This window comes from Rhincodon typus, chromosome 21 (assembly GCF_021869965.1).
Source record: "Rhincodon typus isolate 14 chromosome 21, sRhiTyp1.1, whole genome shotgun sequence".
Lineage (NCBI taxonomy): Eukaryota > Metazoa > Chordata > Chondrichthyes > Orectolobiformes > Rhincodontidae > Rhincodon > Rhincodon typus.
In genome coordinates, this window is record NC_063352.1 from 27270793 (window position 1) to 27294721 (window position 23929).

At 41.0% G+C, this 23929-nt stretch overlaps 1 protein-coding gene across 1 annotated transcript in view; it reads left to right on the plus strand.

The window, feature by feature from the left end:
- Positions 1–23929, plus strand: part of usp31 (ubiquitin specific peptidase 31) — a 119508-nt gene that overhangs the window by 44733 nt on the left and 50846 nt on the right. Inside the window, exon 4 of the mRNA XM_048609639.1 lies at positions 1834–1926. Within this exon, the coding sequence (XP_048465596.1) occupies positions 1834–1926 (93 nt within the window). The remainder of the gene's footprint in view (positions 1–1833; positions 1927–23929) is intronic.

Consider the following 23929-nt stretch of genomic DNA (forward strand, 5'->3'; position numbering starts at 1 on the left):
AAGGTTGACTTCTGTAAATAGCGAACTCTGAAAAGTTACAGTTGAGACATCCAGTGTGCTCTTCTACTTCCTTTTAACACCCTCAGATGCAATCCGTCGGGTCCCAGAGATTTGTCACACTTTAACTCCTCATTATCAATGTTTTACTTGCATTGGTTTTATTCAGCCCCTGTTCTCGATCTATAATTAATTTCCTCAGGACTTTCAGCAAGCTATCCTCCTTTTCTACTGAAAATGCTGAGACAAAGTAATTATTCAACATGTCTGCCATTTCCCCATAGTCATCGACAATATCCCATCTTCAGTCTTTAGTGGTCCAACAATACTTCTGATCACCTGCTTTCCTTTTTATATAACTATAAAATCTCTTATTGATTTTGATGTCCCTGGCAAGTTTCCTTTCATAAAAACCAAAAGAACTGCAGATGCTGTAAATCAGGAACAATAACAAAGTTGCTGGAAAAGCTCAGCAGGTCTGGCAGCATCTGTGGAGGAGAAAACAGAGTTAACGTTTTGGGTCTGGTGAACCTTCCTCAGAACTTAGGTTCTGAGGAAGGGTCACCGGACCCGAAACGTTAACTAAGTTTCCTTTCATAGTCCCTTGTAAGCTGCTTTGTGGCCCTATGCCAGTCTTTGTACCCTTTCCCATTAAGTAGGATCTGTGCCATATTTTGCATTTTTGTATCCCTTTGTTTTTAATTTAATGTTGCCCCTTATCTCGTTAATTGTCCGTGGCTGACTTTTTCTGTGAAGTAGAGTTTTTCCCTCTCAGCAGTATAAACTGGATTTGTATTGTATTAAATGTTAATTTAAACATCCTCCACTGTTTTCCATTGTTTTACCCATTAGCAGATTTCCCCAGTTCACTATAGAGTTTGTCTCATCTTGTTAAATTTGGCCTTGCCTAAATCTAAAACTCGAAGCTGATTCATGTGTTTTGTTTTCAAACACTACATTGTATTCGTCAGGTTATGATTACAATTTGACAAATGTTCATGCATAAATAGGTTACTAATTTAAATTCTGCTCATTTCTCATTACTAAATCCAGTATTACTTGTTCCCATGTTTGCATTCAGGATATATTGCTGTAGGAAACTATCCTGGACACACTCTAGAAATTCACTACCTTTCCGACAGGTGCTTGTTTATCTCTCCCAATCTACGATAAAGTTAAAATCCCCCATTAATGCTGGTTTGGCTTTGCTATACACTTGTCTAATTTCTGCATTTATGCAATCCAGCACTTCAGAGCTGCTGCTGAGAGCCTGTATGCAACACCTGTTACAATTTTAGATCCTTTACGGTTCCTGAGTACCACCCATATGGTCCACACTGAATACTTTCCGTCACAGTATCCTCCCTCATCATTTGAAGTAATTTTGTTTCTAATCAGTAAGGCTACTTCACCTCCTCTCCCTTTTTCCCTGTCCATCCTGTAAACTTTATAATCTGGTCCTGACCATCCTGCAGCCATTTCTCAGCAATGCCTACTGTAAAATAATCTCCAATTGAAATTTGAGCCTGCAGCTCTTTAAATTTATTCCTTACATTCCATGTATTCATATATAAAACTCTTTATGTGGTCCACATACTCTAACCTGTCCTTCAGCACAGATACCTTACTTACCTGTTTGTTTGGATTAAATTGGAAGAGAGAAATAATAATGTTTATAAGTTTTGCCATTATCTACCTTACCTGAAGTGCGATTCCTGACTCTTAATTTATTCTCTTTCATGTTGCTATTCTCAATTTATATGGAAAAACACCTTGAGTTTCTGTCTCTCCTTGGTAGGTTGGCAACAAAATTACTGTTCCTCTTTTTCCTTTTAGGTCTTCATTGACATGTCCTCATTGCCAAAAACAGAGCAATACCTTTGAACCATTCCTGTGCATCTCTTTACCCATTCCTCCACTTCAGACCAGGTAAGAGTTTGAGTTACAGTTACAAATATCAAAATTTTGGGACCATTTGTGCTTCCCCCAGCTCTGCTACAATTGGGTGATGATTCTAAATATCATAACCTGAGAATTCCAGAGGGAAATAAGTTTCTTGGAAAAATCATCACAGTTACTTCAGAATCACGTAGCGCAGGAGGAAGCCATTCAATTGTACTTGTGCTAGCTCTTTGAAAGAATTTAGTTCCATTCCCCTACTTTTTGTCCATAACACTGCAAGCTTCCCTCTTTTTAAAAGGTATGTATCCAGTTCCCTTTTGAAAACCACTTCGAATGTCCTTCCACCACACCTGGGCTGTGCATTCCAGCTTACCTTAAACAAAGATTTGCATTTCCGTAAGATGTCTTTACAAACGTTTTACAACAGGGTAATTATTTAAATGCATTGAAAGATGACAGCTACTTTGTACTTAGTATGATCCCAACAGCAATTTGATAATGACTGTCTTTTGAGGAGAAGATATTGGTTGGGGCACTAGGAATAACGTACTTGCTCCTCTTTTGGGCAGCCAGGAATTTGGTTTAACATCTCAATTAAAAGTTGAATTCTTCAGTAGTGCAAACCTCTCTCAGTACTGTTCTGAAATGGCAGCTTTAATTTTATGCTGAAATTCTTGACTCAGACTTGAGTCCAAAACTTTCTGGCTCAGTCAAGGTTGCAAGCAACTGTATCAAAGCTGACATTTCTCTTCTTTACACTTATGGCTGTTGTGTCATTTCTCGTGAATCTTTCTGTTCTGATTACTGCACCTTCGACCATGAGAAACTATATTTCCTTCTATTTACTGGAGTGGGGATGTCATCTTGTGGCTGTACAGGACGTTGGTGAGGTCAATTTTAGAATTCTGTGTTAATTCTGGTCTCCTTGCTCTAGGAAAGATGTTGTTAATCTTGAAAGGGTTCAGAAAGGATTTACGAGGATGTTGCCAGGACTGGATTTGACCTAAACGGGGATGCAAAAGAGGCTGGGATTTTTTTTTCTCTGACGCGTTAGAGGCAGAGGGGTGATCTGAATAGAGGTTTTCTAAACTCGTGAGAGGCATAGATACGGTGAATAGCCAAGGACTTTTTCCCAGGGTAGGGGAGTCCAAAACTAGAGGGCATAAGGTTTTAGAGTAGATTTGCAGCTCGGATTGTGGATGTTGTGGTTGGTTGGCTTGCCAAGCTGGTTCGTTGTTCCGCTGTTGTTTCATTACCCTGCTGGGTAACATCATCAGTGCAGCCTCCGATGAAGCGCTGTTGTGTTTTGCCTGGTTTTTAAACTCTGGAGTGTGTTGAGCAGGATTACCTCACTTCCGGTTTCCTTCGCAATGGAGTGTATATGTGCTCTGTGTTTGTTGATGGCTTTCTTTGTGGAGTACCAGGCTTCTAGGAATTCCCGCGCCCGCCTCTGCTTTGCTTGTCCCAGGATCTTAGTGTTGTCCCAATCAAATTGGTGGTTCTCCTTATCCATGTGGATAGAGATGAGTGAGTATTGGTTGTGTCTTTTTGTAGCCAATTGGTATTTGTCTACCTTTGTTGTTAATTTCCATCCTGTTTGTCCAATATAGTGTTTGACACAGTCTCTGCAGGGAATCTTGTATATGACATTGGTCCTGTCCATAGTGGGTGGTGGATCTTTGGCTCAGGTGAGCAGTTGTCGTAGGGTTGATGTGGGTTTGCGTGCTACTCTGATGCCCAGTGGTTGTAGGAGTCTTGTGGTTAGTTCCGATGTGTTCCTGATGTTACGTAGCGTGATGAGTGTGTTGGGGTGTGTAGTATCTTCCTGGTGTTGTTCGTGTAATAGGCATCTTCTGACCCAGTTTTTCGGGTATCCATTGTCCTTGAATACCTGGAAGAGGTGCTCCTCTTCTTCGCGGCATAGTTCTGTGCTGCTGCAGTGTGTTGTTGCCTGTTTAAATAATGTTCTCACGCAGCTTTGTTTGTGTGTGTTAGGATGGTTACTGTTGAAGTTCAGTGCTTGGTCAGTGTGTGTGGCTTTTCTGTGTACTTTTGTTTGGAATTCCCCATTTGTCCTGCGCTCTACCATGACGTCCAGGAATGGGAGCTGTTTGTTCTTCCCCTCCTCTCTGGTGAATTTGATTCCGATGAGGGTGTTGTTTATTAGTTTGTGTGTCTCCTCTAGTTTGGTCCGTTTAATGATGACAAAGGTGGGTGTCGGTTTAAAAGGGACCTGAAGGGCAACTTTTTCACGCAGAGGGTGTTACCTGTATGGAATGAACTGCCAGAAGAAGTGATGGAGACGGGTACAAATACAACATTTAGAAGACAACTGGATGGGTACATAAATAGAAAAGGTTTAGAGGGATATGGGCCACATGCTGGCAAATGGGACTAAATCAGTTTTGGATATCTGGTTGGCACGGATGAGTTGGCCTGAAGAGTCTGCATAACTCTGACTGTATGATATTGCTATCTAACACTTTATGATTTTGATATTTTTATTAAATATCCCCTCTCCTAGCTCTGTAAGAAAAACATGAAGATTCAGAGGATTAAAATCCATCTAATTTCTAATGGGCTGCCTTCCTCGTCGAGCTCTAGAATTTTTAGAATTGTCCAGTTGCATTAGAGAGTTTCAGGCCAGAAGAATATGAATGTGCTTAGAATTTTCTGATGGATGAATGAAGGAACATAGGGAAGAGTGAGTGAGGTGAAAGAGAGTACTGATATCTCAGAGCAGCTAGATGTCATTTCTGAATATCATACTTCAAGTGACTTGGGCATTGTGGCTGGAGGCCTTTTAAAAGATTGATTGGATATATTGCTTCCAGATGAATGTTTATAGACCATAGTATCTGTTACTGATTGTAAATGAGTGCTTAAAACTATTTAGATGTAACTACCAGGCTGATTGGTTAAACTTGTACTTAGCGATTTTCTTTTTCCTCCAATGGTCACTCAATCTGTCAGGATATCTCGTGAGAGTGGTGTTAAACCTGGGACCTTGAATTGATTTTGTCAAACTTTGCTCAGAATTGGTAGGATTTTAATTCTCACAAAGTAAATCAATTTAATGTATAATTGACCATTTGCCATATTTATTGTATGTTTTAAGAAAATTAGTTGAAATTCCAAGGCTGATTTTATGTTTTCCAATTCTTCCTTCCACCTTTGCAAATACATTTTTGTAAAGTGAATCACTGAACATATATTATGGGACTTGTCAGGACAGTACAAAACAGAATGCTTATTCAGGAATTATGGTTTAAACAGGAAAGTTTTTGGTTTGATAATGTCACTTAAGTATTTAATTTGTAGCAACCAGGTTGCAATATACTCAAGTGTCGTATATTTTTCATTTGCACAACATGAAGTTGCTTTGCACACCTGGATTAAGTTCTGTCAGAAAGTAGAATGTGGTCAAATTGTATAATTGATCTTCCTATCTTTCTCCCAAGTGCGCACGAGCTTTCAGGGAGGCTAATCCTTTGCTTTCATTAATGTTGCTGCGGCCTGTGGCTGGTAGCCATGAAATTGGCTTGGTCAAAGTGTTCACCAGTTTTATTTACTAGTGCTCTCAGCTGAATGACCCATTTGAAAATCTGCATCCTACTGCTTGATATATTTGGGTTTCTTGGAATCGAATACTCTAAAGTATTTGCATCCTCAGATTGGAACAGAGATGGACATGGCTGAGAAACAACCTGGTTTGTTGAAAAATGAATGACTAAAGACATGGTTTCACCTGTGGTATTTTTCTTTGAATTTGGAGGACATTGAGTATTAAATGAAAAGGATTTGATTCATCACAGAATTCTGTTTGTGCCCCTTGTATTGCATCGCAAATGAGAAATACTTGGGTAAAAGGACAAGGCGTATGGAGCAGGGCAGGGCTGTGAAGAATGAAGTAAATCAGAAATTAGGGATATGATGGCATCAAACAGCAAGGCTATACAGGGGCCTTTAACTCTGGAATTAGACTTCAAATTCATCTCCCACCTGGTGGGATAATGTTAATGTGAAGTAATTACAAGATGAGGTTACACAGTCTCAGCCCACTTCTTTGCATGTGTGCGCAGGACACTGTTGTTTATAATGTGACACTAATTTGGAAATCCCAAATAGCCCACTTCCTCTGGAACAAAAAAAGACATGTTGTAACAGAGGAGGCAGGCTGTGATAGTTAATTCTGTAATGTGTTTTTGACCTGTGCAGAGGGATTGCTAATCTGCTTACTATAGTGCTGTCACCGAGGCAGGAGGAGTACACTATTTCTCTAGTCCCACAACTCCATGGGTCACTACAGAAAACAAAAATATATTTTCCAGTTACTGAGATGGCCTATTAAATAGCTTAGCCAAATCAAGTTTTAAATTTAAAAAAAAAATGTCCATCAAAGAGTTATCTTTATAAATATAATTATTTGTTTCTTCTCAAAACAAAACTGATTCACTGAGCACACAGTTGGTAATGTGGAAGTATAAATGTCAAAATTCTTCTCTTTTCCAACTTGTGGTGTCTTTGGCACCAGGAAAATAGAAAAAAGTAGATTTCTCCCTCTGCAGAGGTTTCCATTTTTTTTAAAAACAGAAAACCAGTTCCCTCCCATTGAGGCTATTTTTGAAGACAAAAAGGATAAGGAGTAGAATATTCTAAAGCCCTTTGTTCACTGGAGTGTTGACAGACACTATTTGCTCAGCATATTAAATATAATATTGAAAATGTTATGACCTGAAGCTGGAGGAGTGCACTATTTCTCTGGTCTCACCATTCCACAAGTCACAACATAAATCAGAAATAGATTTTCTAGTTACTGAGATGTTCAATTAAATACATTGTCTCTATCAACATTTTTTAAATGTGTACTTGGCATGTGGGTGTTACTAGCTAGGCCAGTATTTATTGCCTATCCCTTGTTGCCCTTGAGAAGGTGGTAATGAGCTGCTTTCTTGAACCATTGCAGTCCACTTGCTGTAGGTGGACCCACAGTGTTCATTTCATTAACTTCCATGTTATTGGTTGTGGGGTATTCAGTGATGTTAACACCATTAAATGTTGAGGGATGTTGTTTGATTTTGTTTTTCTTCTTTTGTTGGAAATAGTCATTATCTGGCATTTTTTTCTCTTGTTGGAGGTGGCCATTGTGTGGCATTTGTGTGGTATGAATGTTACTTGTAAATTAATTAATAAATCAATAATAATGTTTATAGTCAAAACCAAACCTACTCAGAGAAGTGCAATGATTAGTTAACATGCACAATTAGTAACATGGAAGTATAAGTTGTTCATCCATCGAAATATCCCCAAAACATCCATGCAGGTATGTTCACTCTTCGGGGAAAGAGAAATTGAAAGATTTCCCTACAAAGACTGGCTTTCTGGAAAGAAAAAGCCCACTTTGGCCAATGGATTATTCTTGAAGGCAGTAGAATAAAGTGTAGAATGTTTCAAAGTCTGACATTCTGGTATGTGTGGTCAAGACACTAATGGATGTCTTTGGAGTTTTGTAGACACAGCTTTCTGAGGTAATGGCATATTGAAATGTCTTTCAATTATTCTTTTTCAATGGAGCACAGAGATTTGTACAGGATATTGGTGAGGCCACTTTTGGAATACTATGTACAGTTCTGGTCACACTGCTATAGGAAGGATACTATTAAATTAGAGATGGTTCAGAAGATTTACAAGCATGCTACTAGGACCAGAGGGTTTGAGTTATAAGGAGGGGCTGGATAGGCTGGGACTTTTGTTTTCACTGGAGTGTAGGAGTTTGAGGGGTGGTCTTATAGAGTTTTATAAAATCATCAGGGACACAGACAAGGTGAACACCAAGGGTCTTTTCCCAGAGTGGAGGAGTTCAGAACTTGGGAACATATTTTTAAGGTGAGAGGAGAAAGATTAAAAAGGGACCTGAGGGGCAACTTTTTCACACTCAGCGTGGTTCCTGTGTGGGATGAAGTGCCAGAGGAAGTGGTAGATGCAGGATCAGTTACAATATTTAAAAGATACTTAGACAGGTACGTGAATAGGAAAGGTTTAGAGGCAAATGGGACTAATTTAGTTTGGGGAAACTTGGTCGGCATGGACGAGTTGGACTCAACGGTCTGTTTCTGTGCTGTATGTCTGTGACTCTATTTAAACTACACAGTTATCTCTGCTACCTTATCTGTGCTTGTTGTTGTTATTATCAGAAAAGTGGAGATAGAGCCCAGAGAGTTAGAAAGTTAATCAGACAAAGGGATAGTTGATAGTAAGCCAGGGAAGAAGAAAATTAGGGGCTATTAGAGACAATGACTGGGTGAAAATGGGCTCATTGTACTAGAAGACGCCCATATCATGACATGACTTAGAGTGTGGGTATGGATAAAAGACATGGGAGGTGGTGTTCAGGTTGTAAAATTATTGCTACAGGAAGGGTATTATTAAATTAGAGAGGCACAGAAAAGATTTACAAGGATGTTACTAGGGCTGGAGGGTTTTAGTTATAAGGAGGGTCTGGATAGGCTAGGACTCTTTTTTTCACTGGGGCATGAGAGTTTGTGGGGTGACCTTACTGAGCCCTGAAAGCTACAGGATCCTCAAGTGGAAAATTAGATGCTGTTCTTCCAACTTGCTGGAGCACTGCAACAGGCCTGAGGCAGAAATATTGGCCAGGGAACATGGTGTTGTGTTGAAGTGGCAGACAACTGGAAGCTTGGATTCAAACTTCCGGAAAGAATGTTTATTTCCTGACTGGTACATGGCAGTTTTGGTCAGGGTGAATCACTGACCCTAGAGTAGACCTGAACTGGTTGGCGATGACCTTGGATAGGATTTTGTAATCTGCATTCAGCAGTGAGACTGCTCACCAGTTTCTGGTTTCCACCTTCTCCCTCTTCCACTTGTAGATGAGGGTGATTGCACATACTACTGGCCAGAAGCATACTGTTGTAGACCTCCAGCATGTACTGGCCAGTCAAGTCCCACAGAGCTGAATAAAACCTGGCCAGTGAGCCATTGTTACAGGGAGTTTTGTATTTCTTGAAGGACTTGAAGGCCTTAGTCAACTCATTCAGAGATAACGGCTGGTCCAGACTCTTCCCAGTGCCGTCCCCCATGATTGAGGATGGGAATGACTGGGAGGCCGTACTGTCTGTGTGTTTTATGACATGCAGTTTGGTGTAAAAGGATTTGCTGATCCTCAGGTTGTCAGACTGAGATAATGTTATTGAGGTACCTTCCTGCAGGCTGCTGATCAGAGCTCTCCCTGCGCACGTTCTGGAAGAAGAAACACGAGCAAGTCTCATCCCACTCCATGGAGCAGACCCTGGATCAGAAGAATATCTTGGAGGCATCAAGTCAGGCTTGCTGGCTGTTCACCTCCTGGAGATCCTCCTTGACATCGATCCCATTGTCTGCAGCAGAAGTAGGTTCTGCATCTTTTCTGGAGTTGGGACAATTTCACTTGTCTCTCTTGCATTCTGGACAACTTTTGAGGAAGAAGACCTCTTGATGTTCCCTTTGACTGTTTTCTACCAGTCTGCTAGAGATTCCAAGAGGAGTTTCACAGTTCTCCAATCTCTGTAATCCCTTTTGAGTTTCTCCATGTTTGCTGGGATCAAAGGTTTCACATTTCACAAAGGTGGCACGGTGGCTCAGTGGTTAGCACTGCTGCCGCACAGCACCAGGGACCCAGGTACAATTCCACCCTCGTGCGACTGTCTCTGTGGAGTTTGCACATTCTCCCCCTGTCTGCGTGGGTTTCCTCCCACAGTCCAAAGATGTGCATGCTAGTTGGAGTGGCCGTGCTAAATTGCCCTTAGTGTTCAGGGATGTGTAGATTAGGTGGGTTATGGGAGATGGGTCTGGGTGGGATGCTTTGAGGTTCGGTGTGGACTTGTTCGGCCGAAGGGCTTGTTTCCACACTGTAGGGATTCTATGGTGATCTCTGATTCAACTTCTGTGTTCCCTTACCAGCCCTCTGGTTGCCCTGAGGGTGACTCTTTGGCCAGCAGGAGGCAGTGGTCAGAGAACACTGGCTTGACGTTGGTTGGTCTGACTGAGAACACTCGGACATAAATAGGAAATCTATCCTTGAGCGGATAGACCCTTCTGACTATGTTGTGCTGCACCTGTAGGGGTGCTGAAGATGTTGTGCAGCTTGGTGTCTTTTACCGTTTCCATCAGGAATCTGGACATGGCATCCAGTTTGCTCTCTGGACCATCCAGCCACACGATAACGCAGTTGAAGTCACTGGATACAACTACGGCCTGGACATTGGCAGCAGAGTGGGTGCTGCTGGAGGATGGCCAGATATTCATTATTTAGAACTGGGCAGTATAGGTTAGTTAGTCTTAAGGGAGCATTTCTATACATACTGCCTGCTCCAAGGAGGTGCCCAGCCATCTCCACCTTAACTTTGGAGATGGTGAAATTGCCTGCTTGCAGCAGAATACCCAGGCTGGAGGAATGACAGTTGTTATCCCTGACCAAACTGATAGCCTGTGTGCCCTCAAGCTCGACCATTTCTTGTCACTGTTGAGGTGGGGTATCCTGCACTGCTGCTGAAACAGGAGGTCCACTTTGACGTTGTTCAGGAAAGCCAACATGGAGCCATTATGCATAGTGGCTTTTATGCTACACACATTTGTGCTGGCAATTTTCAAACTCATTTTAAGGATTCTAGATCACCACAGTGTCCGATAAAGGTTTAAATATGATCCAGTCACTGAGCAAGCTCGTGTATCCGTGTGGTGAGTGAACCGCTGCACCTTCACAGGGCTGAGGTAGCTGTCCTGTTCGTCCCTGGGCCATTGTCCTGATTAGCTGTCTCTGGGGTGAAAACAAAGCCAAGAAGGTCTGGTTTTGTGTCCTACTCTGAATTGGGCAGCGCTATTGGTGTGCTCATGGTTTCTGATGTCATGGGTGGGGTTTTGCTGGGTGCCTCGCAATGTCCAGCATTTCCAGGTTTGGCGGTACTCCTCTCTTCCCCTCTATTGGTGCTATGTCTCTTCTTCTGTTTATGGCTGTCCTCCCAAACATCTTCATCAGAAGAGCTGCTGGCGCATCCTTGATGTAGCTATTGCTTTCCGCTCTGCTGCTGGCCTTTGGCGGCCCTGCGTGATTGAAGAGTTTTCCTTTTGAACTTTCTTCTCATTGCCTGCCATGCACCCTGTTTGTCCACTCCATTAACTCAGTATTCTCAGTCGGTTTATCACTCTCTGGAACATCTTCCTTTCTTTATCCGTAAATCTGGCCCTTCTTCTGACTGCCCCTTTTCTCAGTCATCTTCCTTGCCTATGTTGCCACTTCTGGCCATTTGAGCATATGTCCCCCTTGTAGAGGTAGCCTGCTTTCCCTCACAGGTTGCAGTTCTTGGTCTCTTTGCAGTCCTTTGTCAGGTATTCCTCCTGTTTACAGTTCCTGCCAATGGTAAGTTTGCAGTCTGCTGCCAAGTGCCCTGACAACTGGCAGGTCAGGTACACTCCAGGCGTTCCTCATTTGTCAGGTAACCATAGCTCCCTCCAATCTGGAGGGGGGTTGGAGGATAGTCCCACTGGCGTCAAACTTCAGGGTCATTTTGACCTTAGTGGTTCATATTCCAGAGGGGTCCACTACATCACTGCTGCCTACTTCAAGCTGTACATGCCTTTCCAGGAAGGTCAGGATGTATGCTGCTAGGATGTGGGGGTTGTACATATGGATAGGAACAAAATTGCTCTGCTGCGCTGGGCGGGCAAACAGCAGTGCCACAGAGAGGTCAGAGAGGGGTCCTCACCTCCTTTCTCCTCAAATATCTTCAGACGACATTCACATTGCTTTATCCTCTGGAAGGTCAAGTCAAAATATTCCCCACTGGGGAAATCCCGCAGACAGAAAATATTTGCAGCTTGGAACCTGCAGTAATACTGGAGGATCCTGTCCACAAAAAAGGTCCAATAGACTGGTGTTCCTTCAATTGCCTTCTTCACAGTTACCCTGACTGTATATAGACACCCTGGCCTGGAACTTTGCACTTGCAGTGATCATAGCTCTGGTTAGCAGGACACTGAATTGGCATTAGGCTGAAGCCAGTATAAAGATTCACCAGTAGTAGTTCAACTCAACTGATGATCTCCAGTATCCAATTACAATCCACTGATAATCTCAAGATCCTCTCTTGACTCACAGCTCGGAGCTTGCATTTGATCTGAGCCAAAAGACCAAGAAGTGATCAAACGTCATCCTTCTTAAAGGTAGTCATACTAAACCATCATCCCTTAGTTGAAATGTTTGAGATTTGGCATGCCTGTCGTTGCATTGTCTCGTGGTTGAGTTTCTAAGGTATTCTTGAGTTACCTTACATGCTGCTGTGAACTGGCACTCAGAATACTGATACAGGGTCTAAATTAAGTGACACGTCCTCCAGTCCCAAAAACGTTTCTTTTATTCGTTTCAGAGCATCTCTTGTCTCATTCACGATCTTTACAATTTAATCAAGTTACTCTTCACTCTTCAAAAGTCAATTCCATCTATAGATATACTATGGACAATCCTAATAGTTACTCTTCTGAACAACCAGTTAAACAATAAATTGACCTAATATAAAGGTGTGTGTGTGTTGTGTGTGTGTTCATGTTCACCATGGTATCAAGCCTATGGAGGCGATCCATGCCCCTGCTCATCCCTGGATACCAGCCTTCCGTTTACCCTCCAGCTTGCTATTCTTGGTGATGGAAGAAGGATTTGAATTAGTGGACCAATTCTCAGCTGTCTGTTGTATTGTTAGAACCTTGTGGTTTTCCACAAAAACCATAAGTATTTCTGGTTTCAATCAAAATCTGTCAACCAACTGCCTTTTATAAGCTCAATCTATGGTTCTTTGTTGGCTTTTTGTATCCCAACTAAATTCGGATACCAAAGCACTCTCCATCCAGTCACTGTTTAAACAACCCCAGCAAGGAGAATATTCCAGGCCAATTAGCCTAACCTCACTTGTGGGTAGGATTTTGGAGTCCATTGTAAAAGATGAGATTTCTGAATATTTGGAAGTGTATGCTAAAATAGGGCAAATCAGCATGGTTTCATCAAGGGGAGGTCATGCCTGACAAATCTGCTAGAATTCTTTGAGAAAGTAATGAGCAGGGTAGACCAAGGAGAGCCAATGGATGTTATCTTCCTGGACTTCAAGAAAACCTTTGACAAGATGCCGCACAGGATGCTGCTGAGTAAGATGAGGGCCCATGGTGTTAGAGGCAAGGTGCTAGCATGGATAGAAGATTGGCTGTCTAAGATTGCACAAAAGCTGCCTGCTGAACTAGAAGATAAGATAATTACAGTTTCATCAGTTTAGATCATATTTATTGGCGAATATTATTGTTGATAACATCTGATCACATAACACTGACATAGCTGTAATTCCTGGCAGACCTACAAGTGTTTTGCAGCCAATAGATTACCTAGGTCTTTAGGTTAACAGTCCAGCGATAATACCACTACTCTGCCACCTCCCCTTCAAAATACACAAAAGAGAAGCAATGCAGTAATTAAGACAAATTCCAAGGGACAGCCTACCATCTGTAGTTTACTAGAAATGTTCAAGATAAAAGAAAAAAAAAACTTTTTAAAAAAAAGCACATAATTGTGCAGATGCAGTTGAAAAGTCAAAAGGTTAGATGGAATATAAAGAACAGTAAAAAATGAGCAAAATGATTAATGTTGTAAAAAATTTGACAGGAAGAGAGAAAGCTAGCCAAAAATATGAAACAGATAATAAGAATTTCTGTAAATATTTAAAGAAAGGATCTAACAAAGTGAACATTGGTCCTATTGAAAGTGAGACTGGAGAATTAATAATGGAAAATAATGGCAGATGATGAGGTATTTTGCATCAGTCTTTATTATTAGAGGAAACAAGTAGCAATTTGGAGCAGCGTTAAGTTGGGAAATGGGAGGGAGGGGCTTGAGGCAGTGGTTGTAAAATCACAATCAACAGACAAATGGTACTGAGTAATTTGTTGGAGTGGTGACTGACACGTGTCTAGGTCCTGATGGACTTCATCCTAGTGGCTAGTGAAATAGTTGATGCGTTGGTTTTTATCTTCCAAAACCCCCTTGATTCAAGGATTATTGTGAAAAATAAAAGCTCCCGGTGTAGGAGTCGCATATTGGCATGGATAAAAGATTGGTTAGCCACCAGGGATTAGCAAATAGGTGCTTATGGATCTTCTTCAGGTTGGCAAGATTAAAAACTGTGTGCCACAGGGACTCGTCCTGGAGCCTAAGCTGCTTGCAATTTATGCAAATGATTTAGATGGATGGTGGAAAGTATGGTTGCAAAATTTGCTGCAGACACACAGGTAGGAAATTAAGTTGTGAAGATGACATAGGAAACTACCAAAAGATGTGGCATATTGCAAAATTGTCCATTTTAACAGGAAGAATAAAAAGTCAGATATTACCTAAATGGTGCCAGATTACAAGATGATCTTGGTATCCTTGGAATGAATGGCAAAAGCTTAGTATGTAGGTTCAGCAAATAATTAGGAAAGCTTATAGAATGTTGTTGCTTATTGTAAGGAGGATTGAATACAATAGTAGGGAAGTTAAGCACCAGTGAGACCACATTTGGAGCACTGTGCACGTGTTAGAATGTAAGAACCAGGAGTAGGAGTAGGCCACCTGGTCCTTCAAGCCCACTCTGCCATTCAGTAAGATCATGACTGATCTTTTCATGGCCTCAACTCCACTTACCCACCCTCTCATCATAACCCTTAATTCCTTCATTGTTCAAAAATTATCTAAGTTAGCTTTAAAAACATTCAATGAGGAAGCGTCAACTACTTCACCGGGCAGGGAATTCCACAGATTCACAACCCTTTGGGTGAAGAAGTTCCTCCTCAATTCAGTCCTAAATCTGCTCCCCCTAATTTGAGGCTATGCCCTCTTGCTCTAGTTTCACCTGCCAGTGGAAACAACTTCCCTGCTTCTATCTTATCTGTTCCCTTCATAATTTTATATGCTTCAATAAGATTTCCCCCCTCATTCTTTTAAATTTCCAACGTATGTAATCCCAGTCTACTCAGTCTCTCCTCATAAGCCAACCCTCTCAACTCCAGACTCTGCACCCCTCCAGTGCCAGTACGTCCTTTCTCAAGTAAGGAGACCAGAACTGCATGCAGTACTCCAGGTATGGCCTCACCAGCACCCTATACAGCTGTAACATATCCTCCCTGCTTTTAAACTTAATCCCTCTTGCAATGAAGGGCAAAATTCCATTTGCCTTCTTAATTACCTATTGTACCTGCAAACCAACATTCTGTGATTCATGCACAAGGACACCCAGGTCCCTCTGCACAGCAGCATGTAATAGTCCTTTTTACTATGATTCCTACCAAAATGGATGACTTCACATTTATCTACATTGTACTCCATCTGCTAGACCTTTGCCCAGTCGCTTAAACTATCTATATCCCTCTGCTAAGTTTCAGAGTCCTCTGCACACTTTGCTCTACTACTCATCAATGTAAATTGTAAACAATTGCAGTCCCAACATTGATCCCTGAGGCACACCACTAGTCACTGATCGCCAACCGTAAAAGCACTTATATATCCCTGCACTTTGCTTTCTGTTAGTTAACCAATCCTCTATCCATGCTAATACATTGCCCATATTGCTGTGCACCTTATGCAGCAGCCTTTTGTGTGGCACCTTGTCGAATGCCTTTTGGAAATCCAGATACACCTATGTATTGGGTCCTGTTGTCCACTGCACTGGTAATATCTTCATAGGATTCCAGTAAACTAATTAAACATGACCTACCTTTCATGAACCCATGCTGCGTCTGCCCAATGGGACAGTTTCTATCTAGATATCTTGCTATTTCTTTCTTCTTTAACAGGAAGAATAAATTAAGTGACACGTCCTCGTTTATGCATTTTCCCACTACAGAAGTTAAGCTAACTGGCCTATAATTCCCTATATGTTGTCTGCCTCCTTTTCTTAAAACAGTGGCGTCACATTTTCTGTTTTCTAATCTGCTAGAACTGCCCCACAGTCCAGCGAATTTTGGAAAATTACCACAAGCGCATTTGCTATTTCTCCCACCATCTCTTTTAGTACCCTGGGATGTTGTCCATCAGGGCCAGGAGACTTGTCTATCTTTTGCTCCATTAGCTTGCCCAACACTGTCTCTTTTGCGATAACGATCGTTTCTAGGTCCTCCCCCACCTTAGTCCCCTTGTCATTAATTACTGGTATGTTATTCATGTCCTCCACTGTGAAGGCTGACACAGAATACCTGCTGAAAGCCTTGGTTATTTCCTCATTTATCATTATTAAATCCCCCTTCTCATCCTGTAAAGGACCAATGCTTACCTTACCCACTCTTTTTCATTTCATATATTTGTAGAAACTTTTGCTATCTGTCTTTATCTTCTGAGCTAGTTTACTCTCATAATCTATCGTACTTTTCTTTATAGCTTTTTTGTGGCTTTCTGTTGACCTTAAGTTTTCCCAATCTTCTAGTTTCCCACTAGTCTTTGCCACTTTGTATGCTTATCTTTCAATTTGATAGCCTCCCTTATTTGCCTCCCTTATTTGCTTAGACATCCATGGCTGATTACCCCTTTCCTACAGTCCTTCCTTTTCACTGGCATATACCTTTGCTGAGCACTTTGAAAAGTTGCTTTGAAAGTCTTCCACTGTCCATAGAATCATAGAATCCCTACAGTATGGAAGCAGGCCATTTGGCTCATCGAGTCTGCACCAACCCTCCAAAGAGCATCCCACTCAGAACCACCCCCTACATCATCCCTGCATTTCCCATCCTAGACACTATGGACAATTTTAGCATAGCCAATCCACCTAACCTGCACATCTTTGGACTGTGGGATGTCCCACACCCTGGCACCGAGCAGACAACACACCATGTGGTACTCTCGATCCTGCTTACAAAGAATGCTATCAATCCCCTAATTATAGATTCCCCTACAAATACCATTAGTCTATTTGCTCCCCCCTCTTGAATGGCCTCCTGTACCACAGTGTAGTGGTCAGCTGGCTCATCCTCCCTACAGCCCTTTTCCCCATCCCCACAGGGAGCAAGTACCTCATACGTGTTGGACAGGGTCAAGAGCTGAGGCTCGTCCATTCCTGAATTCAGGATCCTCTTCACTACCTCACACCCTGTTGTCTCTGATCACTGAATTTGGTCACCTTATTTAAGGCATGATTTAAATGCATTGGAGGAAGTTCAGAAAAGCGTTGCCCAACTAATAATGTGGAATGCTGGTTGCCTTATGAGGAAAGATTGGGTAGGCTAGACTTTTGTCTGCTTGAGTATGTAAGAGTAAGAATTGACTCGATTGTTCTTTTTCCATTTTGGGAGAATTTAGAATGAGAGTAACATTTTCTTTCCTCTGAAGGTCATGAATCTTGGAACTCTCTTTCACTGGAATGGTGGAGGAAGTAGAGTTCTTTGAATATTTTTTAAGGCAGATGTAGAAGAGTTCTTGTTAAGCAAGGGGAGGTGAAAGTTTATTATGGTAGACATGAATGCAGATCTGATGTTATACTCGGATCAGCTTACTGAATGTTGGAGCAGGATCAAAGGGTTGAATGGCCTACTCCTGCTCCTAATTCCTATGTATGTATGAATGTTTAGATGAAAGAATGCCATGTTTGGATTTTCATGTATCTTGTTTCTCATATTCATTTGTTTGGAATAATGAGTACTATGCAGTCTGGTTGTGCATTGACCAGATTTATATTTCCTTTCATAAATACAGCTTACAGACGATTCAGATGTACATTGCCCATTCTATTCTGATATTGCCAGCTCCTGGGCAGAACCTGTCTTGAGCTTTTATAGTTTGAAAATGGAAACCTTAACTGGAAATCAGAAATCAGAAATTGGAAATCAATTGCTGAATGTTGATTGTTGGTACCTGATAGAATGCAATAGGTTTGCATAACCGTGTTAGTAATTGGTTCTCAGAGAAATAAATAACTTAAATAAATAAATAAATTAATCTAGCATCTTTCCTGACCTCTGAATGTCCCAGAGCATTTTCCAGTCAATGAAGTACTTCTCAGACATAATAAAGTAAGGGGGGATTCTGCTCAAAATATCTTGAAGCCTCCATCTGAAACATTGACTTGCTTTAAGATGTAGAGGATCAGATTTGCAAAGAAATTTAAGAAGACTGAGAATCATAGAGTCGTTTTAGTGGAAGACTTATCTAAATATAGTCAGGGAGAGTAGTAGTGTGAAGGGCAGATAGTGTCAAGAGTCATCCCATGTGTTCAGGTCATTTTGTACATCAATGGCTGTCTAATCCAATGAAGCAGATTGCATTGCTAGACTCTGATATTGAATTGGGGAAAACTGGACCCTGACTGATTAATCTTGATTAGTCAGAATGCAGCCTTTCCCATGCTGGAGAATTTATGAAGGGTTGAAATGATGAGGCTTGGGGACCTTGGAGGTCTCACTTGCTCATTTTAAAAAAATGCATTTTGGAAATCTCTCTTCACTGTTGGCCTTGCAGGCCATGCAGCCAACTCATTTTTTATTTGTGTGTACTAGGACTCCAATTGCATCAGTGAAACAAGACAACTGATTCTATGTTGGTACATTATTAACAGTTAGAAATTCATAGAAATAATCCTAACTTTCTCTCTGGGCAGTAAACTGAGTTTAGATGAAACACTGGTGACCGACAATACTACTTACTGACTTTAATTGAGTTGAAAACCAGATTTCAATCCTGCTAGAATCTGGATGGTTTAGGTTAAAATTCACCCCTATTTTCTTGTTGCCTCAGTACAAAAGAATTGATAATTTAGTTCTGCACATCTGTGTACCTCTGATTATGCTTTGTTTATATTATGCAAATTGAGTTTTAGCACTGTTTTGATCACCAGTTTCTTTCCTTGAGCAAGTTGCTTCTTAGCTTTATTTCATGCTATGATGCTGTTTAAAAAAAAAAGTATAAATTTTGTCGTCCAGTGGTCCATTGCTAGACTAGGAGCCAGTGCCTCAATTTAAAAAGATACTGAACCTTGTTTTTATATCTTTCTATGGTTTTTCCTCTCTATATCTAACTTTCCCTGGCCCTACAAATCTCAGGGTTCTGTGGTTCTCCAATTCTGCCGTCTTGTGTATCTCATTACCCTTGTTTTACTGTTGGTGATTGCCTTCAGTGACTAAAGCACCAAGTGCTGGAATTCCCTCCGTAAATCTCTCTGCCTCTCTCCTCCTTTTAAGATTATTGTTCAAGGCTTTGACCAATCTTTTGATCATCAGTCCTACTATCTCCTGATGTGGCTTGATGTCAGTTTTTGTTTGACATTCCTGTGAAGTGGCCTGGAAGGTTTTATGTAGTAAAGAGCTATATAAATGTAAATTCTTGTCTTGAACAACATTGTGTTGCACCATACTTGTGATTGGATCTTTTGGGATTGTTGTATGCATTCACTATAACGAGAGAGTTCCTCACACCCGCATTTGCATGGCTGTACTTCAATTCTGTGAAGTGATGGAAACTGTGCCCTTTTGAAAGGAAGGGAGAATGTTTATTAGAATTTAAGCTGCGTGCACATTCTCTTGCTTATCCATCCTCACTTTCCACTGAAATACTGACCGGTTTTCTGGCTGTAATGCTGTTCTTCACATTTTCTTTGTATTTGATACATTCCGAAAACATAGAATCAATCTGTTAAGGTAATGCGAACGTTTCAGCAGTTTCAAAATTGATGACTGACACCAATTTTAGATGGAATTGTAATTAAAAAATTGTAATGAAACAGATATCATTTGCTGTCAGAGGCTGTTGATTTAATTAATTATCCGAAGGTCAGTAACAGTGGATTCTTTCAAAGGCTAATCTACCCCAAGTTTCTGTTGTGATTATCTTACAAGTACCCCAGAAGATTACAGTAAGGAAATGTAACCTGTCAGGCAACTTCCTGGAGGAATATTGTCAAGTTTGATGTCTTCCATTGGTGTGTTAATCTATTTCTTGGGATCAGCTAGAACAGTGAGATGATATGTAACTCTGAGCCTAATGCTAGTGAAGCCACTAGTGAAATGAGATCAGATGGGGTATAGGGGGTTGGGTCTGGGTGGGATGCTCTGAGGGTTGGTGTGGACTTGTTGGGCCGAAGGGCTTGTTTCCACACTGTAGGGATTCTGTGATTCTATGAGATGATTAAGAGCTTGATGATCGGAGTTTTAAGGGTTCTCTTAAGGAGTGGTAGAAAGGTGGAGAGAGGTGTGGAGGACATTTGAAAGTTTGGAAAGGCCATTTTCTAATAATTTGGAAGTTGACAAGACAGGGAATTTAGCATTTTTTTTGTAAGTGGATCAGCAGTGAGCTTTGAGGCTGCCAGCAAATTTGAAGTGTTATTTTAAAAGCAATTGGTGTTGAGAGCATTTTAAAAACAGTGAGAGCCTTGCTGCAAATTGTGGAGGAGTGAACTCAGCAATTCGTGACTAATTATTTCTTGATTAATGACAAAGGCCAGCACCAAAGAATTAATTTCAGCTGCACTCAGAACAGATCTTTCAGATGCTAAAATAAAACAAAGAACTGCAAATGCTGGAGATCTCAAAACAAGAACTGAAATTGCTAGAGAAACTCAGCATGTCTGGTAGAAACTGTGGAAGAAAACAGTTACTGTTTTGAATCCAGTGGCTCTGAGACGGTCAATGATTCTGCGTCAGAACCCAGTTGCTGCCAGAACTGCTTAGTTTCATCAACAATTTCTATTTTTGTTTTTTCTTCAGATGCTAGTTGGCTATTGGAGAGGAATTGATGTATCTTTTTGATTTTAAAATTGTATCTAAACATCTTTAATAGTGACTTTATAAAAGTAACAAGCCAAGCTGATATTGAATGTTGGAAGCAATCTGAAATTATGAATTTGTGTACTATTTCGTAACACAATGTTTAAGTGTATTGGGTTGAGAGTTTTTTTCCCATAGCATCAAATAAAATGAGACAGAAGTGAAGCTGTCAACTTCAGGAATGCTGTTTGGATTTCAGACTGTCCTGCCAGTACTGAGACGTATTGTGCCTTATTCTATTCATTCATGTTAAAGGAGTTGACTCTGTTGGTTGATTTTTTTTTGCCAAAATATCCATTTCTGCATTATAGACCAAAGTAGATGGTGACCAGTTGTGTAAAAATTGTTCCATCGCCTCCTTCCTTTTGCACCATTGACATGGCTTCCTATTGTTGACCTAAACTCTGGAACTCCCTCAGTAAAAGTCTCCATCTCTCTGCTTTCATTCCCTTTCCCTCGCTTCCTAAGACTTTCTTGAAAGTCCCCTAAAGTTTTAGTCACCAGTATAAATATCTGCTTTGCTCAGTGTCAATCTGTCTGAAAGCACATCTGTGAACTACTTTTGGATGTTCCATCACATTGAAGGTGTTTAAAAGCATTTTAAAAAAAACTGTAAAAGACAGCAGAACACATCCTTATTGAGTAGATATTAACTTTGGTAAATGAAGTAGATATGATACACTTCTTATTGGGAATGATTGCAGAGGATGCTTGCCTAGATTTTGAAAGGAGCTTGGAAGTCTAAGGAGAACTATTTTCAAGGCTAGAACAAACAGGTGTTAGAAATGTGCTGTAGTTCCTTCAGAATACTGAGGGGAAGGTCAAGCATTTTGGAAAGTAATTGTCCATTAAAGCTGACTGCACTGTTAAGTATGAATCTTGCCGTTTGGCAGAAGCTGCATGTTGGGATTTCATCAGTCCCTTATCCAATCTGCGAGGCATGGAACTGTAGGTTACAGCATAAGAAGGTAATTTAGACATTTTACGTCTGTGCCACTTGATTAAACTATTTGCCCATCCTAATTCCATTTACCAGCATCTGGTCTGTAGCCTTCCAGTTGCAACTACAAGTTCCTTTTAAATGAGTTGATGGTTTCTGCCTCAACCTACAAACTGAGGAGTGAATTCCAGACATCCAGCACATTCGAGGTGAAAAGGTTTTTCCTCATGACCACTTTAATCCTGCTATCAGTCAGTACAAAATCTGTGTTCTTTGGTAATTGACGTCTGCAAGGGAAAATAGGTCTTCCCTGTAACGTGCATCTTGATTAAGGCCCCCCCGCACTCAACGCACACACTCGTGCATGCTGACACTCACTGTCATTCTCTCTCACACATATGCTTCTCTACAGCAGTATGTCCTTCCTGTAGCTTATTGACCACCACTCTGGCCTAACCACTATCCAGTATAGTTCCACATTACATCTCTGCTGTTGTTTATTCAGTACCTCACCTAATGAGGGAACATCCCAGATGCCTTCTTCATCACCTTGTCCACCTGTCCTGTCACCTTTAGGGACCTCTGGCCATGCATTCTAAGGTCTTTCAGTTCCACCTGTTTATTGTACATTTCCTTGTTTTGTTTGCCGTCCCCAAATACATAAATAGCCTCAGACTACTAAGGATTAAATTCTAATTTGCCACTTTTCCACCCACTCAACCAAACTGTTATGTTCCTGCACTCAACAGCCATCCTCCTCCCTATCAATTACCTGGCCAATTTTTGTGTTGACTGCAGATCTCCCAATCATGCCTCCCACACAGTGACATATTAGCATGACTATCACAGCACTGTTGGATTGAGTGAGATAATGTCCCAACACTGAAATGGCATCCATTGTTAGAGTGACAATCCTATTAGAAAGCTGCAGTGCATTATTTTGGATTCTTTGTTAATGCATATGTAATCATCTTTGCTCACAACTTCACAAGAGATTTTGGCCAACTTTCTGCAATTGAGCAAATGTTCCACCTAAGTGATGGTAAGGATGTCTGAGGAATGTATTGAAACACTGTCCAAAGTTATAGTCTTGAGCCAGAGTTCAGTTCAAGTTTTAGAATAGCCTGTTGTCTGTTTATGGTGCTGCTTTTTGACATTGAGTAAATGATGAGGACTGTGTAGATCTAATAAACTAGCTACAGCACTGAGAAATAATTTTGATCTCTGGGCTAGATGTACATACAGCAAACATTTTATTAACTGGCACCTATGGGACCAGGAGTGTGCTGGTTGATCAAATATTCTACATAATAAAAAAGTCCACATTATCAAATATACACACTACTAGTAATGGAAATGTAATGCATGGGGTATACATGTCACTGTTTAAATCACATAAATAATAATGCAGCTTTGCCTTATGTAAAATTTAGCAGCAGAGAACCTTTCCACATGTATCCTCAACTGACTACTTGGATATCATGATAGATTGCGGTATTTGAGGAGAAATTGACTTGAAATTTAATCAACTGTTGATATTTTGCGTGGCTATTTGATTGAGCAACAGGTATATTTACATTGAGGTACATAAATTTAAAAAACTAACAATTGGACGGAATAATAAACCTTACAATATTTGAGGTATATAATTTTTGCACATTCTATCAAGAGTGCCAATTCGTAAGGTGCCAGCTAAAAGAGAGTTTGCTGTATTTTAATTCATGGAGGGGATGTAGGTGTTATTGATTGGACCAGCATTTATCGTCCATCTCTAGTGACTCTTGAAGGTGACAGTGAGATACCATCTTGAAACACTGCAGTCCGTTGGTGTAGGTACACTTACAATGCTATTAGAGAGGGAGTTTCAGGATTTTGACTAGGTGACACTGAAGAAACCGTGATTATATTTCCCAAGTCAGGATGACGTGTGTCCTGGAGGGATCTTGCAGGTAGTGTCATTCCCTGCTGCCCTTGTCCTCCAAATGGATGTGGTTATGGGTTTGGAAAGTGCTCTCTAAAGAACCTTGGTAAAGTTCTGCTGTATATCTTTGTAAGATGGTACACATTTCTGCTTCTGAGCATTGATGATGGAGGGAGTGAATATTTGTGTATGTGGTTCCAATGAAGTGAGCGGCTTTATCTTGGATGGTGTTCAGCTTCTTGAATATTGTTGGAGCTGCATTCACCTGGGTATGTGGGAAGTATTCCATCACGTTCCTGACGTGTGCTTTGTATTTGGTGGAGAGGCACCGGGGAGACGGGAGGTTAGTTATTTGT